This window comes from Sycon ciliatum, chromosome 6 (genome assembly GCF_964019385.1).
Source record: "Sycon ciliatum chromosome 6, ocSycCili1.1, whole genome shotgun sequence".
Classification (NCBI taxonomy): Eukaryota; Metazoa; Porifera; class Calcarea; order Leucosolenida; family Sycettidae; genus Sycon; species Sycon ciliatum.
The window spans coordinates 32,565,114-32,585,113 of NC_088648.1; the positions used below are offsets into that span (position 1 = coordinate 32,565,114).

Consider the following 20,000-nt stretch of genomic DNA (forward strand, 5'->3'; position numbering starts at 1 on the left):
TAGGGTAGGAGAAAAGAGCGGAGATGCATACCGGTAAGCCGGTATTAAAGGGGCCGTCGATGAATATCGAACTTTTTCCACCAAAGGAATTATTTAAGTTTGGACCCAAGCCCTCCCTCCCAACTCAGAACGTAAGAAATGTTGACATACAGTACCTGTGACGATGATATTGAGATTTGAGACCCATTTAGTATTTACCTCTCTACTACTACTTGCTTGTTATGATTATTGTCCTCTTTCTTCATTTTCCCTTCTGGTTTAGTCATTACACGTATTAATTTATATTATTTGGTGCAATACTAGCGCCCCTTTCTCGCACCAAATTATTATTTTTGCTACCTGACCATGCAACCCCCCCCTTTTTTTTCGATGCCAGGTTGCAACGCTAACGCCGAGACCCCTGGTCGGTCGAGTTGCTCCCTGTACATCGGCACGTCGTCCCTACATCCCCTGTGTCTTGTCTTGTGTTTGTCTCCACATGTCTCTTTGTAGGGCTGTGTTCCCAATAAAAAAAAAAAAAAAAAAAAAAAAAAAAAAAAAAAAAAACTACAGTAACATCTGTGACTAACGACCACCCCTGGCTTGGGGCCAGAGAAAGCGGTTGTTATGAACCCTCTAAGATTCTCTAAATTGTCAGGATCGTACGACCACACGGCACGAGGACAACTCTTTTCCCTTACACAGTATATTTCACTTCATCTGATAATTAACAATGAACACTAATAACACCAGCTATTTATAGCATGCAGAAACAGCGTACATGCAAAACATAAGCATATAAAACTGGACATAACAGCGTATACAGCAAAACGCACACAACGCATATAGCGTATGCCATGCAGCAACATCAGCGGTACGGCGGAGTCGAAATACAACATTTCAACGAATACAATGCCATAAGCGCGAAGGCCTTTCCCAATTGAGAACTGGTGGTTTACAACATTCTCCCCACCAAAGGGCTTCTCACCGCCGTACAACAATGCACACAAGTCAAAAACGATCCGGGGCTCTGACTACGCGCCCAGAACGCGTCATCTCCTGCTGCCGTGGTGGTGGTAACGGTGCTGGCGGTTCATACGCTGGCTGCTGAGGGACGATAGCAGGTTGAGCGGTATCGGCAAGCCCAGGAGCCACGTCCTGTGACGATACTTCTAATGGCACTAACCTTTGGATCGGCCTCAACAGGGTACTGGTACTCAACTTAACCTTGGCAACACGACGCTTGCCATCTCGACCAGGGAATAACTCGATGATCCGTCCCAAACGCCAGAACTGTTTGCGCTTGGTATCATCGAGAACAAAGACAACATCACCCACAGCTAAAGGGCGCGACATGGTCTGTTGGTGCTTGTTCAGCTGACTTAGGTACTCCACCTCCCAACGATTCTTGACATGCTTCAGTGTCTGACTGAGGTAACGCAATCTCGCTGACATATGCGTAGCGTCCGGGGTACCTGCTGGCTTCGCTGACGACATCCAAATGTTACCCATCATCATTGCAGGGGTTACTGGTGGCTCATCCAGGCTATCAGACACATAAGTTAACGGACGACTATTCACCACTGCTTCAACCTCATACAAGATGGTCTCAAGCTCCTGAACCTTCAGAAACGCTGTTCCCATTACCTTTTTCAAGGCACTCTTCACTGTACCAACCATTCGCTCATAGAAGCCTCCATGCCATGGTGCAGCTGGAGGATTGAACATCCATGGCACACTCAGTTTGTCAGATGCCGCCTTGAACGTTGTAGCGTTGTCAGACCTGATCCGAGACGGCAAACTACGTCTCGCGACAAACTTCCGAAATGCCATCAAGAATGACTCGGTACTTAAACTATCGACCACCTCCAAGTGAACTGCTCTGGTGGTGGCACACACAAACAATGCTATCCATACCTTCGGAGATGACTCACCACGGCGCACGTACAACGGACCAGCATAGTCGATGCCGGTAGTTGCGAACGGCCTCTCGTGAACAACTCGGTCTTCTGGCAGCGGCGGGCAGACTTCTGAGGCAGCCTTAGCCTTGTAGCGGCGGCATGTAACACATCGCTGAGTAATGTTGCGTAGCGCTCGTCGACCACCGATAATCCAGAATTTCTGACGGATAAACGACAAGACTCCTTCTACACCTTGGTGCATCCTTTCAACATGCATTTTCTCCAACAGCAAATCGGTCAGATGATGTTTGCCTAACAGGACTGGGTGCTTGGCTCCATACGCCAACTCGCTGTGCTGAAGTCGTCCCCCGGCTCTGAGCACTCCATGCTCATCCAGAAACGGTGCAAGCTGATACACCTTCGACCCGGGCTTCACTGGTTGACCTTGCTTGATCAGCTCAAGATCCTCAGCGAAACATGCGGCTTGAACGATGCGGTACAATACGTTGTCTGCTGCAAAATAGAGTTCAGCACGAGGCTCAGTGTGCTTCCACTGCAACATCCGAGTCACCATGCCCTGTGCCCTCGACCATTTACTGAATCGGAGCCACCATTCCTTATCAGATTCTCGACTACAGGTGGTGGCTGACACTCGTACTTCTACACTGGACTCATCTGTAGCTGCGGTTGAGGATGCGGTGGGCCAGTCATTGGGCTCCGTGATCCAGGTTGGTCCGCCCCTCCAGAACGGACTACGGATCTGCTGTGCACTACTCCCACGCGGCGGTAAATCTGCTGGGTTGTGAAGGCCCGGGCAATGGTTCCACACAATGCCGACCTTCTTCGATATCTCTTGGACTTGACTGACGCGGTTAGCCACAAATGTTTTCCATTTGTACGATGGATTACTGATCCAATGAACGGTAGTGAGACTGTCAGTCCAGCCATAGACTTGCGTGACGGTAACACGCAGCTCCTTCACCACAAACTCAGCGTAGCGAGCCGCTAAACATACTGCTTGTAAGTCAAGGCGGGCTAACGTGGGCGGAGACACAGGTGACACTTTGGCCTTGGCAAATACCAAGTGCGACTGTCCATTGACGACTGCATACAAACAACATCCAAACGCTTTCTCACTGGCATCGGCGAAGGCATGAAGCGCAATCGGCGTGTCAAGATTGCAGCAAATCCAACGTGGTATGTCAATGCTCACCACTTCGGCCAACTCTCCCCACCATTGCGCACATGCGGCTGCGATGCCATCAGGCAACATATCATCCCAGTCGCCTCCGACTTTCCAGGCTTGCTGTAGCAGTATCTTTCCCGGCACAACTGCCGGTGCTGCTAGACCTAGCGGATCAAACACTGATGCAACACACTTGAGGAGGGATCGCCGGGTCCAAACAGACGGCCTATCGGACTCGCCTAGCGCTGCTACGCTGAGCAAGTAATCACTGGTTTTCCATTTCAGACCGAGGACTTTATCTCCGGCCTCTGGATCGCACGGGATTTCGTTGCCTCGCCACTTGCGTAACTCCATGCCAGCATCCGTAAGCACACGCACGCTGAACTCTTGCATCTCCTTGGCTTCCGAGGCATTTGACACACTAGAGACCAAATCGTCAACGTAGAAACTCGTGAGCAAGAGATCAATACGATCTCGCTCTTTGGGTGCAGACAACGCCCGTAGCTCCTTCAAGTGATGCTGAATCACCGCAGTAAGCATGTACGGCGAGCAGTTTACGCCAAATGGCAGTTTCGTTAGCCTCCAGGTTAACAGTTCATCGCTGTCGCTTCGACCGGGCCACAAGAAACGCAGGTACGGACGGTCTTCGGGATTAACCGCGACCATGAAGAAAGCCTTGCGGATGTCGGCTTGCAGCGCGCTCTTATATTCACGGAACCGTAATAGCATACCTGCGAGACTCGGCAATAGCGACGGTCCAGGGTCAACCATGTCGTTCAACGACTTGCCATCTGGAGCCGTCGCCGAGGCATTGAACACCACTCTTAACTTCGTGGTTGCAGCGTGCTCGCGGAATACACCATGATGCGGTACATAGTACCCGGCATCGCTCTCACATGGCTCCAGCTCAATTGCTCCAAGCTCGCGGTACTCCCTGATCAGCACATCATCATAGAGCGCACGCTTCCCATTCCTCTTCAGCTTTTCAAGAAGCCGCGTTGCGATGACTCTAGCTTGAGCAAAGTTATCCGTTGGGCGACGCTCATTTCGCCACAAGAGACCCACTTGGTACCCGCTGCCCTGGCGACATAGCGGGAAAGATGGCAGGTGCTGATGTTGTTCTGGAGGTTCATCCAACTGCCATAGTTGTTCAATGTGGGCTGTGACACATGATACGGTCACCGGCTGACTGTTTCGACTTGGTGCAGACGCTGGACCAGATAATACATTACCTATCTCTGTGTTCCACACCGTCTCACCATTAACTTCCTTCTTGCTGTGCAGTACCGCGTTGATATAGTCTGCACCAATCAGCATATGTATTTCGTCTGATGTCCCTTGTTGAGGCTTGTCACTCAGCTCTACTCCCCAACTGTGCCACTGGGCAATGGTCTGCGGACTTGCGCACTTCAGGTCCATCTCAAGCGTTGGTTTCACGAACGCGCGTACCCGAATGCTAGCGGAGCTACCCTGGATCGTGATGGCGTACTTATCCATGCGCTGTTGGGTTGGTTCCGCGCCGAACGGCTTCACCTCTACATTTTCAACCCCAACGTGTTCTGCATCGATTGCTGACACCAACGCTGCAGTCACGAATGACGCCTCAGCACCCGAGTCCAGGAACACGCGAACCTTCGCGTTTCGAGTTCTTCCCTCAACTCGTGCCACTCCGGTCATCAGCCGCACACTTGGCGAGTGACTTGGCGAGTGTAGACAGCACGACCCAACATTCTTCTCCGTAACTATCTCAGTCGGTTTCTCCCGGCTGTAACCTGCTCTATCCAACACCTCATGTATTAGCAGGTGGTGTTTCCTCTGGCATTTCGTGCATCTCGAGCCTGACCGACATTCCCTGGCCATATGGCCATACTTAAGGCAGTTCCAGCAGAGTCTCTCTCGCTGCAGAAAACCCTTTCTCCCTTCCAGTGGCAGCGACTTAAGCTGCTTCTCTGCATCTGCGACCGATATCGCCATGCACTGTGCCGATGCCGTGGGCCTTGGCACGGATCGTTCTACTGGCTTCCTGGCAGTATCACCCTGTCGTCCGTGCGCGACCTGGTAAGACGCGCCGTGCTCCTGTACCTGGCGCAGTGACATCCCGTAGCACTGCCGTTCGACCAGGTACGTCTTCATCTCAGGTCCGCATTGCTCCAAGATTACCTGCTTTGCCATTGCTTGCAGCACCGGGGACATTTTACCTATATCGGCGCTATACTTGGTGTCCACCTCGCCATCTTCTGTCATAGCGAGTGTGGCCCACACTTCTACTTCTCGGCAAACACGGACAACGTATTGGTGAAACGACTCATCTGACCGCTGCTTGCCTGTCAGCAATGTCTTCCACGCTTTATCCGGAGTCTTTCCGAGCGAGGCGAGCAACTCTCGCTTCGCTTCCTCGTAATTATTGCATCCAATACATATCCTCTCCGCTTTGCTACCCGCTAGCGCGATGCGCAGTCGCAGCAGCCATTCGCTTTCTTCGAACTCGTTCTTGGAGCAGATGTCCTCGAACAGGTCAAGATAACGCTCCAATGGCTGCGTTCCATCATATGAGGGGATTTTCATCAACGGTTGACGCCCCCCGCTGTTACTGGGAGCTTCCTCTGTACCTCCCATCGCGGCTTTACCATCACCCTCATACGCATTGGCGATGCGCTCGTTAATCTCCTTTAGTGTTTTGTCAAACTCGGTGCGGAGCGCCTCCTCTCGCCGTCTGGCACTGCGCTCCTCACGCTCTTGGTACTGTTGGAGCCTCTGCTCCACATGTACCTTCAACAACTCGCCTTCTAATCCTAACCGCTCTCCATTGTCGATAAAGCTGGCTTCCAAATTGTGTAGTTGCTCTGCCATGCTCGCTCCTATCCTGGCGTGGTCGCCAAATGTTATGAACCCTCTAAGATTCTCTAAATTGTCAGGATCGTACGACCACACGGCACGAGGACAACTCTTTTCCCTTACACAGTATATTTCACTTCATCTGATAATTAACAATGAACACTAATAACACCAGCTATTTATAGCATGCAGAAACAGCGTACATGCAAAACATAAGCATATAAAACTGGACATAACAGCGTATACAGCAAAACGCACACAACGCATATAGCGTATGCCATGCAGCAACATCAGCGGTACGGCGGAGTCGAAATACAACATTTCAACGAATACAATGCCATAAGCGCGAAGGCCTTTCCCAATTGAGAACTGGTGGTTTACAACAGCGGTCTTTAGTGGCAGGTGGTCCTTAGTTAGAGGTTTGCACTGCACAACCATAATATATGAATGTGAGATCGTCCGTGCCTAGCGAAGCGGTCTTTAGTACCAGGCTGGTCGCTAGTCACGGCGGTATTTACAGTCCATTTCAAAACTATAGACGCGTACCTAGGCAAAAACCGTTATGCCAGCATCTATACCACATAAAATCTGTGATCACTTTGTGCATAAATTTTTCCAAATTGGGCGTCTGTTATCCAATCCTTTAGAAACTATATGAGAGTAATTGTGGAGCGATCCTGAGCAATATTCCGAAAACTATTCTCAAAAAGGTCCAGCCAAATTTGAAATATTTCAAAAACCCTACTCGTCTATAGTTTTGAAATGCACTGTAGTTACAGATTTTACTGTATTGTTGGACAGCACTGAACATTCTCACTAGTACATACCATTCAAAGGGACTATTGTTGTCTGGGCAGGACAGGACTAGAGTGCTGCCAACCAGAGGAGTGTGAACGGAACTGTTTGCTGGAACAGCATCTGTACAGAAACACAAACAAACACGTATATACCACGGCACACACACACGTACATGCACACACACGTACATGCACACACACACACACACACACGCACACACACACACACACACACACACACACACACACACACACACACACACACACACACACACATGTACACACACATGTACACACACACACGTACACATACACACACACACACACACACATCCATGACAGAACACCATGAGCAGGCTTGTCGGAAAGACAGATTCTGCGTTGCTCTGTACACAAACTGAGATGGGAGTTAGCGGGATTGGTACGCCTCTGCGGTTTGTAGTTGTAGGAGTTGCACTATTTGGTAGAAAGTATATTTGTCACAGTTAACAGTTTAAATGTTGTAGAGCTTGTGTGGATATAGATTCCTAGGTTCAATTGCCTCCGGGGCCAGCTACTGTAGAAGCAGAAAATTTCGTCGGTCAATAATTTCGTCCAACTCCAAAGAAAAGGAGTTCGTCCGGTTGAAAATTTCGTCCATGGATCATAAGAGTGTATAGAAAAGCTGGACAAATCGATATTCGTCCTACATTTAATTTAGTCCAAAAGCTCCTTGGACGAAAAAGACGAAATTAAATTCCAGACGAATATTTCTGCTCGTACAGTACTACATACTACATACTAGCACTCACCGATCACGGTAAGCTGAGCGGCTTCCGTCTGCGCCATGCCATGTATGCTCACCACCCGGCACACGTACAAACCAGCCACCTGCAGGGTAGTGGGCTGGATGATGATGTCACGACCGGACGCTCCCACAAAGTGAATGTTCGGATACAGACTGGCATACATGGCTATGTTGGTGCCGGCGTGGAACCACTGGAACGATGGTGTCGGGTATCCATCACCACCACAACGCAACGTCACTGCCTGTGTAAGGAACACCAGCTTGTTAACAGGACCAGATTGAATGTATGGACGAACTAAAGCAGAAGAAAGGCAATTAGAAACAACACCACACCGCAAGAAATTACCAATTTAACATTGCAGCACAGAATCGGTCTCAGCAACATTGTCACCTTGAAATTGGAGAGGAGTGGTGGCTTTTAAATTGGAGAAAGGTGGCTTTCAAATTAAAGAGAGGTGACTTTCAAATTAAAGAGAGGAGGTTTTGAAATTGAAGAGCGGCGGCTTTAAAAAAGCAGAGGGGTGGCTTGATTAGTTTGATCATAGTTGATTGTGTGTGAGAATTTGCATCACTGCAGTACCTATGGAGTAAGAACAACTCGTTGAATCACATGATCATGATCTGATCACATGATCATGATCAGATAACATGATCATGATCAGATAACATGATCATGATCTAATCACATGACCATGATCCGATCACATGATCATGATCCGATCACATGATCATGATCTGATCACATGATCATGATCAGATCACATGATCATGATCTGATCAGCGATTCAAAGCGAGTAAACATAATTATTATTATTATGATAGCTAAATTATTTGAATGTGTCGAAAAACTACGATGTGAAAACATCAGTACGTTTAGAGAATTAGAACAAGATCGAAGGAGAAGAGTGATTACTTAAGAATGAACTGCAACTCATGCAATTTCGTTACAGCTCACCACCTGATGACATAAATGTAGGTTTGAACGGGCAAACCAAAGTTATCATACCACAGAAGCACTCGCGGCCAGCGCCTTGCAGGCAGTCTGCAACGCCGGCTGTCATCGTACATCGTCCCCAAGTCCAAGAGTGGGAAAATGGCAAACGCGCAAGCGTGGGACTCGCAGCCTTGCTGGCAACGAACAGCAGCGAGACCTTTCTATGCAAACAAATTTGTTTGAGCACCTTGGCTTGCAATATCAGCAGTGTTGTGCGAATTTTCAAACAAATTTGTTTGAGCACCTTGGCTTGCAATATCAGAAGCGTTGTGCGAATTTTCTAGCACCGTGGCTTGCAATATCAGCAGTTGGCTTGCAATAGCAGCAGTGTTGTGCGAATTTTCTGCAGCGTTGTGCGACTAGTGTCTACCGGTTTGCAATATCAGCAGTGTTGTACGAATTTTCTGCAGCGTTGTGCGACTAGTGTCTACCGCTAGCCTACCATGAGTCGTTTTCAAACAACAGCAACAGGAGATCAGCGAGCTAATCCTCTCCTCCATCCGAGAAGCCATTTCCGGGGATGACTGGTGAGCCGGATGCTGAGATCGCCTGCGCACAAGACCTGAACTCGGCCGATACTAGGTAGGCTTGACTCTGACGTGCCTGTAAAGTCATGCACCTCCACCACATGCCCACACCCGTCCCCTGTGTGTTGCACATGTGGCCGAGAGAGTGGTGGAGAAAGTGCTGCGAGGGGAGTTCGTAGATTTAGCACTCCTCCTCAGGCTCCTGCGCCCCTCAGCAGTGCCCGCTGAACCCTCAGCCAAACGTTTCAGGCTCAAGAACGACTCGGATGGGTCAGTAGTGCTGGCCCCAGCATAGCAGAAAAAGCGAGAGTCGAGTCTATAGACAGTGGCCTGGGCCAAAGCGTGGGCAGTGTTGTCCATCATTGTAGGCATGCAACGCACACACTGCCTGAACAAACTGTTGATATACCAGCATCACGTCCTAAGGGTGTTAAGCATTCTACCCTCAGCAAGAATCTTAGATCAGCTTTTGACTACACTGATGGTGTGGATGCTCACCTGGGGCAAGAGGGCATGTCTTGGTGTCGTGCCAAATAAATCGGGTGGGCATCACTTGATCATGCATCTTTCAGCCCCGGAAGCTGGTCCGACCCGTTCGCATGCGCTAGTCATGTCTCTTGCATTGTCATCGCTGTTTTGACTCTCGAGCGTGCAACTTGTAGAACATTTGTTCCCACACACTTTCCTCCCCACCCTCCCAACCGCTACCTCAACTCCCGTTTCTGGCGCACACATGACGTATTTCTCGCTCAACATGTTTCGGTTGCATATATGGCATCGGGCGTGTTCTTTATCTCTTGCCAATATGTGCTTGCCATGCCTACATGATGCCAAATCGCCATTGGGGTTATACACCCGTTTTTTTCCCTCACTACTGCGTCCGTCGGCGCGAGGGTTTTTTCCCGGCTGGCTTGGTCCAGGAAAATTAATCTGACGGTCCCAAGTGGTTCTGCATCATGGCCTGTTTCTGTTATCCGCATGCACACCTTTCCCGTTTGAGACACACTCTGTTCTCAGTGCTTGCTTTCATGCCTCACTCGTAATTCGGTTCACATCTGGCTGCGGCCAACTACCCTTCAATTTGTGTGCTGTCGCTATTGCTGTCTATAATCTGTGTGTACCAGTATATATGTGGCACGAGAATGTATTCTTACAATCCAGGAGAATATAATTATGCTCTCAAGTCTCAACTGTCATGCATACCTTTATATTTAGCATTAGGTGGCTCTAGTCATTGGCGGCTCCATGCGGAGTCATTTGCCGACTCCATGTGGAATCATTTGCCGGCTCCATGCGGAGTCATTTGCCGGCTCCATGCGGAGTCATTTGCCGGCTCCATGTGGAGTCATTTGCCGGCTCCATGCGGGGTCATTTGCCGGCTCAGCTGTGAGCCATCTAGCGGTCCCGAGCAGAGCTATCATACTAGTTGCTCGAATCGGCGCTCCCATGGAATGCCACTGCCCTATTCAGAGACATCAGTTGACCCAAGTCCCCAGCCTTCAGCTCTTCACTGACACGCCTGGCGTCGGTTTCGGCGGGCTTTACAACACAGCACGGTTCTATGGCACATGGGCAGCAGACCAGTCGGATGGCCTATTTCGCAGCATTATCTGGCGGGAACTCTACCCAATTGCCATTGCGCTCTCTTTATGGGGAGAACAATGGGCGCATCATGCTTCCCAACACCAACAAAGAGACTACTTCAATAGAGCACATCATCTCTGTCAGACGCTACTGATCAAGGCCGGCGACCTAATTAGGGACTCAGTAGCCTCAAGCTCTGCCCGCACACACCCGCCAGGGACTGGGGTGTATCTGAAGCTGTGTACACAACTGGGATGCCAGCCGAGTAGGTCGTCAGTAAATGACTTCCTGGCATTCATCACCCACTGCGTATCCGATCACAGATCTAGCGCAACCATCCGAGTATATGTATCCGCCGTGAGGTATTACCTCCTCTGACATGGTGGGCCGTCACACATAACTCAGCACGATAGAGTTCCAGCACCCCTGAAGGGAGCGAAGCGTCAGCGATGGCAGCACCGCCAGCAAGCAGCACCGACACAATGCCAACGCCAGGCTATCACCCAATCAGACCTGCAGCAGCTCTTGACCGTGATCCAGTGCTCCCACTACTGCGAATCGGACAGGTGCATGCTCTGGGCCGCCTTCATGACAGCCTTTGCGGGATTGCTCAGAGTGAGCGAGGATACTGCTGCCTCTCCCCGCTCCGCTTCGAATGGCCGCACTCTGACCCTGTGTGAAGTCTCACTCACTGGGACTCAGATCTGCATACGACTCGGGATAACGAAGACCTCCCAACGTGGCACTGGGGGCCAAGTCATCTTGCAGCCATGGCCCGGCAGCCAGCTCTGCCCTGTCCAAGCAATGCGCAAGTACCTCGCTATCCGTCACGCAACGCAAACGACGTCACCACTGTTCATATTCCGAAGTGGGCAATATCTCACAGCCAAGGCTGTGAACTACTGGATGACGAGAGCCCTAGGTCCGGGTGTTGGCAGTCACTCCCTCAGGATCGGCGGGGCTACTGCAATGGCCGGAAGGAATGCCTCAGCTTGGCAGCTCCAGAAGGCCGGCGGCTGGGCTAGTGACACGTACAAAACGTACCTCCATGTGCCGGCTGGCCTGCCTCTTGGCCAAAAATGAGCCGGCTACGCTGCCATGTGTGCATGCGCGTGCTGCTGGGCACTGTGTCTGTATCAATCCTGCCCAAAATACTCTAAGCACCCTGCACCCCCTTATGTAAGAATATGATCTCTCAGCAGCTTGCCCGATTAAGGATCTCTGCTCCAGCCTGGACCACATACTCAAACTCTTTTTAAAACGCATTGTGTTGCGCACTGTCACTGCTAAGCTTATCTGCATGCATGTAGCGCAGCGTTTGCTCAACCGCGGAAAGAAAGCAAGAAAAGAAATATGGCTAAGAGCAGTGTGTATATGCGGGGCTGCCACTAACCGCTGACTCTTCTTGGGGAAGCAAGCAAAGCCCCTCAGCTGCATGCATTTTGGAACAATTCTCTGCATGAGCTTTCAAGCACTGGCGGCACGCGCTGCCCAGCAGCAGGACCATATGGTACCAGCAGGACCACATGGTCCCAGGAGGGCCAGTTGGTCCCAGCATAGACACATTGTGTCCAGCAGCCGGGCCAATCGGCCCCAGCATACAGCAGGACCGTCCGGTCCCAGCAGTCATTTGGCTACCTGCGCACAGCCGTGCCCCACAAGGGCACAGCAGCATTAGCCTGCGGTTAGGATCATTGGCCTTAATCTCTTGCACTGCCTGCCATCTACCAGCATTGCAACAGAATTTTCTACAATCCCGCTTTGCGGGGCCGCCTGGTATAAATGCATTGTTGCAAACAATTCGCAGATTACAAATTCTGTTACAAAACACTTGATATGATCCAGCTGCAGCAGCTCGGCAAGGCCAACTTCCACTTGCTTGATGTGCGTGTGGGTAATAACCACTCATGCAATGAATACTTGAATGTCATCAACAAACTAACTTGTACTACACCATGCAGGCCGTGTAGCTGTGTCTATTGTCATGTGTTACTCGACTGTAATGTGTAATGTGCAATGAACTAGCACCGAGTAACAGTCTAATGCTCACTGTCTAGCTCTGGCCCTTGCTGAGGAGTTTATTATTTTTATTTTTATTATTTGATAACCGCAATCAGTAATACAAGCTGGATCGACATTTGTGTACACTTTATTCATGTAATGTAAAACTGTGGAGACAATGTGCAATAAAACGATGAAAATGTGAAGAAATGGTGTAGAGAAAATGAGGATTCAAACAAGTTTTCGTACAACACTCATCAGGAATCGTCGTTGTACTAAAGGACAATGAAAACACAAAAAAATACTGATTGCGGTTATCAAATTGTTGTCTCCTGGCCGTTTGTTTTTATTATTTATTATTTTTATTATTTTTTACAAAATACACAACTCACCGGCGCGGCAGGCACATGGGGCTAGCATAGGGTGAGATGGTGCTGGTGGGGCTTGCCACGCTCAACCGACCAGAGGTCTCGGCATCTTTACATGGCAGGCGCACCAAATTAGGGAGGGAAGCAGAAGCATGAGGGGAAAAAGCAGTAGCTGAGCTGTAGTGAAGCCCGGCAACCCTCTCGCATGTGCGTTCATTTGCAAGTTGAAAGCAACAGTGTGATATGTACGCAGAGGCCTACGTACATGATACGGTGCCCGTGCACATCATGATGATGGTTGTTCTATTTCGCAAATCCAGACGGGGGTTTCTTCTCAATGACAAGGTAGCGTAGATATAAGGTATAAGACTTATACTTGTACTTGTACACAGCAATCAGACGATGGCAAGCTCCAGCGGCAAGCCAGAGGTTCAGTTTCACTGGTCATGACTACCATGTGCAAGCAATATGCCAGTCTCCATAGCAACACTGCCTACTCAGTCAAGAGGGGGGGGAGAGGAGAGGGAGAGAGAGAGAGAAACAGAGAGAGAGAGAAACAGAGAGAGACAGAGACAGAGAGAGAGGCAGAGAGAGAGAGACAGAGAGAGAGAGGCAGAGAGAGAGAGAGAGACAGAGAGAGAGGCAGAGAGAGAGAGACAGAGAGAGAGAGAGAGAGAGAGAGAGAGACAGAGAGGGAGAACTGTGCACCACAAACTCCTATATCCTACACAGACTGACTTACTGAACAATGTAGCTGGCTCAGATTGGACTGGCAAGGATCCAGTGTTCCTGGCCAAACACACGTACTGTCCACCATCGGCTGCTGTCACACCGGACAACGTCAGGGTGCTGGTCTCGGTCAGCTTGTCCCCCAGCGCTATGCTCGTCACCGTGCTGCGAGACGTTGGCACGGCAACCATCTCCAAGCCAACCAGTCTCATCCAGGAGAACGTGATCGGCGCGTTTGCACTTGCTTGGCATGAGAAGGATATTGTATTATTAAAAATTCCAGTTGTGTCTATGGGCGACTGCACAATAGACCCTGGTGCAGGAAAAAACAAAAACAACGTAAACAGGAGCCTTATCTCTTAGTGGCGATGGTGCCATCGTGAGAATAAAGAATTCAAAACGATAATGATGGTGAAACAGAAGAGGAGTTTGGCAGTGTCCTCAAGAACTAAACCCAACAAGCAATCAATCTACCTTTATTCCTGTGCCTTTCTGCCAAATAACTGCTTTCTGCCAAATAACACACCCTCTCTCCCCCCCCCCCCCCCCGAAACATACACTTGCGCTCTATTTTTGTTGCAGAGTGTTCAGTTTGCGTCGATTTTGACTGTATGGATAGGGGTTAGGGTTGCAGATGCCTATAAAAAACTTCATCACTGTCACCGCTGCAACATCTCAACCGTCACAATATCAATCTGATCAACACTAGCACATGCACCTTCTAATAAGGGAAGTGGGGAGAAAATACATTTTAAAAATGGCCGTATAGGAACTCGGAGCTTTTCGGTCAAGGCTTCGCTGGCGGATTTCAGATTGCACCGAACACTGGGTTAATGTCACCTACCTGAAAAGTTCAACGGGTTAGGTTGGCCGTCGCATCTTCGTGCACTCGCGCGGAACCTGGAGGGGTACTGTCCGCCACTGCGTGCACAATACAACACAGAAGGTCAGGCACGCACGCACGCACACACACACACACGCACGCATACACACGCGCACACACACACACACACACACACACGCACACACACACACACACACGCACGCAGACACGCACGCACACACACACACACACACACACACACCATTTACACTAGCCATCCACCACTTTAAACATTATTTTCCTGCATACAAGAGATGTCACATACAAGAGATGTCACATACAAGAGATGTCACATACAAGCTGAACCCGTTTGTTCGCAGAACCATGCAATGGTAAGAGTATCGCGGTGTATACGTCATGTAGGCTGAAATCGGTTACTAGTACATATAGCAGCGATGTTCTTCTGCATGGCGGGGGATCCTGATAAGCAACGGGTTTATGCACAGTACGTACGGACAAGTGAAGTCGCGTACGCCGCAAGATCTCGTATCCGCACACCAAACACAATTTGGATCTATAGTTGTGGAGAAGCCAGTCCCACCATCCAGAGCTATGCAAGTGCTGTGAACGCAGCAACAGAAACACACACACACACACACACACACACACACACACACACACACACACACACACATGCATGCGTGCATGCACACACACAAACACATACACACACCATGGGTACATGAGGAAAATGCGAAAAATACTTCAAAAAAGTCATGCGGAGGACCCAACGAAGGAAACAGCTTTTCCATGGAAATCCGCAGTGAGATATACGTATGAAAGTTGCCCTCGCTCCCCGGCAGGTACGACAATTGTCATATGGATTTTCATACGTAAGTACGTACAGCGAAACCTCTCTGATGCTGACTGGTTATCTTGATGTGGAAGCATGTCCCCAATATAAGCATGGTTTGAACCTCAGTTTCTACAGCCACAAACACCAGCTTTTATACACGATATGACGGTACATGGTTGAAGCAGCTGTACTGAATTTTCAATTTTTCACCCTAAAATGAAAACTTTACAACCTGTAGCGAAAAAAGCACTGATTCCAATGGTGAAAGTCCCAGGTTGATCGGAGCAGCCATTCCCGAGTTATACAAGCTTGACGTTTGCACTAAATGTGGTGACATCATGATGACATCATTGACTCGCCCACACCAGGCCGGATTTATGACTTCAGAGAGATAGACTTTGTATGGGAGTAGATGGGAGGATTTCAGTATTTCGGGTCTCCATTGTCAAAGTCAATGCTTTTTAAAGTTTCGGCATGGGACATATGGCAACCTACCGGTATGACGACTGGAAAAAATCTAGTGTGAAATTCATTGTTGCAGAGAAACAAGAAATTGTTTTTTCCCCATCTACTCGCATACACTATCTCTCTGACGTCATAACTTGCTCAATATCTGGCCGTTTTTGACTATCGAAAGATCTAAATCGAAGAGAAGCTTGTATCATTCCATCGCCGCAATCGGCGAAGCGATAGGATGTACTATAGATGTGCTGCGATGCTTTTAAGTTGCGTCACGGCACTTTGCTCGGAAAGTACGTCTGCCTGTCACTGAGTCGGGGATTTTCCCATTTCCACTGGCTGTTTCTATGGGAACACTGGCTGTTTCTATGGGAACGTGGATTCCAGTCGAGCCTAGGACGTGAGTAGATCTTCACCAAAAAATTGAGATTGATCGGAGCAAGGAGAGTGAAATGGCCGATGAGGATTGATCGTCAGGACGATTCCAGCGCTGGAGCGCTGGCGTGCTGCGCTGGCCTCGTCGCGTGTGTTGACTTGAGTTTGACCTGAAACTGTTCCTCTTGGCGAGATCTTTCCAGGGAGCCCAAGATCGTAAAACATGGATCAAGGTATACTAAAGTTATGACTCGTTGTGTGTCCACACTTCGGAAAATTGCTGCAAATTTCATTCTGTGATGTGATTAATTGACCGGTAAAGGGTTAATATTATTCCCGTAGCTATGCAGAACACGTTACTTCAGTAACGTCTGGCACTAGCCAGGGTCCACACAGCTTTAATTTGGTATTTATTTGTTTGTTTGTGTCACGCCTGGCGCTATCCCGTATCTGTCCCGTATCATACCATCAAACACAGATGGCCACAAACAACTGGCCACAATATTTGCTGGCTCCCATATCTGTCCCGTACCGTACCGTACCATCAAACACAGCTGGCCACAAACAGCTGGCCACAATATTCAAATGGGGCTTTCAAACGCAAGATCATAACGTGAAGCAACTTGGAAGAATGAGTATGAATGCGAAGTGTATCGGGGAATGAATGTAGGGTGATTGTGCGGGTTCGAATACCAGGTTATGCCTAGAAAAAATAGGAATATTGAAAATTTTATAACATCCCTATGCTTTTTTTTGTCTAGGTCATCAAGGCAAAAAAGCATAGCGTAGGGCCCTGAGCTTCCAAGCTCTCTCGTTATTTGTGTGTGTGTGTGTGTGTGTGTGTGTGTGTGTGTGTGTATGTGTGTGTGTGTTTGCGTGTGGGTATGTGTATGTATGTATGTATGTATGTGTGTGTGTGTGTGTGTGTGTGTGTGTGTGTGTGTGTATGTGTGTGTGTGTGTGTATGTATGTGTGTGTATGTGTATGTTTGTGAGTGTTTGTGTATGTGTGTGTGTGTGTGTGTGTTTGTGTGTGTGTGTATCTGTTTCATCGCTCATGCGTCCGTTCCATCTTGGGAGTCTCAAGGAGCGATCAGCACTCCCGTCATCTTAATACTGCTGATCTAGCCCAGAGAGCGCGTCTTCCTGAGGACATTGGCGCTCTCCTGCGTGAGTACCGTCTGCGTTGGCTGGGTCATGTTGCCCGTATGGACGCAGCCCGGATTCCTCAACAAGTGTTGTTTGGTGAGCTCGAAGCAACCAGACCACGGCATGGGCCAGAAGCGTCGGCGAGACACGATTGTCGGTGATCTGCGCTCGCTGGATATTCCGGAGTCCGAGTGGTATCGGCTCGCACAAGATCGCCCGGAATGGCGCAGGCGGGTTCATCAACATCGTCTTCCTCCCCCGGCACCGAAGGACTTTCATTGCGCATGCGGCAGAGCGTTTAGGAGAAGTGGCGATTTGAAGCGTCACATCAAGTACTGCCCAACTCAGTAGCCTATTATCTCCACTGGAGATGGGGCGTCAAAGGTCAAAGGTCAAAGGTGTGTGTGTGTGTGTGTGTGCATGTGTGTGTGTGTGCGTGTGTGTGTGTGTGTATGTGTGTGTGTGTGTGTGTGTGTGTATGTGTGTGTGTGTGTGTGTGTGTGTGTGTGTGTGTGTGTGTGTGTGTGTGTGTGTGTGTGTGTGAGAGAGAGAGAGAGAGGATGGGACGCCGTTTGATGCCGTCACCTTTGACTGCGCCCTTCATTGCCGCTCGCGGAAGTTTGACAACCCCCCTAGTGGATCCCATCACACGCCATGACATTTGTTGAAGAGAGGAGAGAGAGAAGGAGACGCCATCTGTTGCGCTTTGGATGCTGGAATGTCAGGTCCCTGGTGCAGCGAGACGGAGCCATTGAGACGGCAAGCGTTTCGGGCCGAGAAGTTGAAAACAAAAAAATAATCGTGTTGTGGCGGAACTACGGAGGTTTGATATCGCCGCAGCAAGCCTGCAGGAGACTCACTGGTTTGGACAGGAGAGCTACGTCGTGGACTGTTTCACTATCCTCAGCTCTGGCCGTCCATCTCCTGGCGCAGACGACTCTCGACGCCAAGGAGAAGGAGTCGCAATTGTTTTGGATCGTTGCGCTGCAAGCGCTTGGAGAGCTGGTGGCTGCGTCTGGAAGGCGGTGAGTTCTCGCGTTGTATCTGCCCGCCTACAGTTCGCCTCGTTGACGGGTCAGCTAAGAGTTTCACTCTGGTTTGTGCCTACGCACCAACTTACGCAGCTAGTCGCACTGTGAAAGGAAAATTCTTTGACAATGTCCAAAGTGTCTTGTATGACGTTCCACCATCTGATTGTTGTATCGTACTTGGCGATTTCAACGCACGGGTCGGTTCAGGCCAAAGGGGCGATGAGTGGTCTGATGTGCGAGGCACTCACGGGTATAACACCATGAATGAATCAGGAGCTGAGCTACTGTCATTTGCTGCTTTCAATCAACTGTGTATATGCAACACCTAGCTCCCTAAACGGAACATTTTCAAACAGACCTGGCAGCACCCTGGCACGCTGCAGTGGCACTGCTTAGATTTCATACTTGTGCGGCAAGACGACCGCCATCTATGCACCGACGTGGCCGTCATCCGGAGTGCTGAATGCGGCAGGGACCGCCAACTGCTATATATGGCTCTGCGGGTGCAGAGCAAGGATAGTGTCCAGCGCCGGTTTAACGTTGCACAGCTGAAGGACCATCGCACGTCTTCCCCTGAAAATCCTACGCGTACCGATATCTACCAGGCAGTGATCAAGGAGGAGATCGATCGCAACTGGCCCGAGAATGACAACATTAGTGAGAAATGGTCCACTATCAAGTCCACCCTTCACACTGCTGCATCCACAGCTCTTGGATTTTCCAAACGGCGTCAGCCGGACTGGTTCCAGAAAGCCCTGCCAAACATCCAACACCTACTCGACACGCGGAATGCGGCCTACGAGGATTGGCTTCGCCGTGGCCAGCAGTGAGACACTCCGTTTCATCAGGAGTTTAAGGCAGCCCGCTCGAACGCACGCGCAGTAATCGATACGGCCAGAGTGGACTGGATCAAATCTAAAGCTCAGGCGGCCACCAATGCCCGTTTCAATGGCGCTGTCGTGTGGAAATGAATCCATGACCTCCAGTCTGGTGGGCACGCCTCCAACCAGTACGGACAGCAGCGATCGTTGACGAGAACGGAAATATATGCACGTCACCGCGTGAGCAGGGACAGCGCTGGGGAAGGCACTTCTCTGGAGTGCTCAACGTCATGTGCACTTGGACACCGAACGCGCTGAATGGTATGCCTCAACTACCGCTTGCCGAAGACCTTGCTGAACTTCCCATGCTGCGCGAAGTGTGCCGCGCGTTGCTCGCTTGAAGAATGGCAAGGCTGCTGGAGCCTCGGGCGTCTTGCCGGAGATGGTGAAGGCAGGGGGTGATTCGCTGAACAACAAGCTTGTGGAGCTATTCGGAGATGTGTGGCGTGCTGGCCAAGTGCCACAGGAGTGGGTAGATGCTACCCTGGTGCCAATTCCGAAGAAAGGGGACCCGGCCCGATGCGACAACTTGGTTGCGGGAGCTGGCGTCACGGCTGCGGACCAGGCGCCCATACAGCTTGCCGGTGTGTCGATGAGTGTGTGCCGGAGTTCAAGTACCTGGGGTGTATCATCCACTGTGGCGGCCGATCTTCGCAGGATATCAGCGCTCGGGTGGCAAGTGCGTCCCGGGCTTGTGCAGCAATCTGTTTTCAGGAACAAGAACTTAGATCTTCATATT

The 20,000-nt window shown here is 49.9% G+C and overlaps 1 protein-coding gene across 1 annotated transcript in view; it reads right to left on the reverse strand.

Annotated features, from left to right (window-relative positions):
- Nucleotides 1-20,000, reverse strand: part of LOC135820234 (uncharacterized) — a 56,124-nt gene that overhangs the window by 2,528 nt on the left and 33,596 nt on the right. The window contains exons 16-20 of the mRNA XM_065333550.1: nucleotides 15,025-15,132; nucleotides 14,533-14,609; nucleotides 13,702-14,001; nucleotides 7,490-7,780; nucleotides 6,729-6,819 (exon numbers count right to left, since the gene is read on the reverse strand). Coding sequence (XP_065189622.1) covers nucleotides 6,729-6,819; nucleotides 7,490-7,780; nucleotides 13,702-14,001; nucleotides 14,533-14,609; nucleotides 15,025-15,132 — 867 coding nt within the window. The remainder of the gene's footprint in view (nucleotides 1-6,728; nucleotides 6,820-7,489; nucleotides 7,781-13,701; nucleotides 14,002-14,532; nucleotides 14,610-15,024; nucleotides 15,133-20,000) is intronic.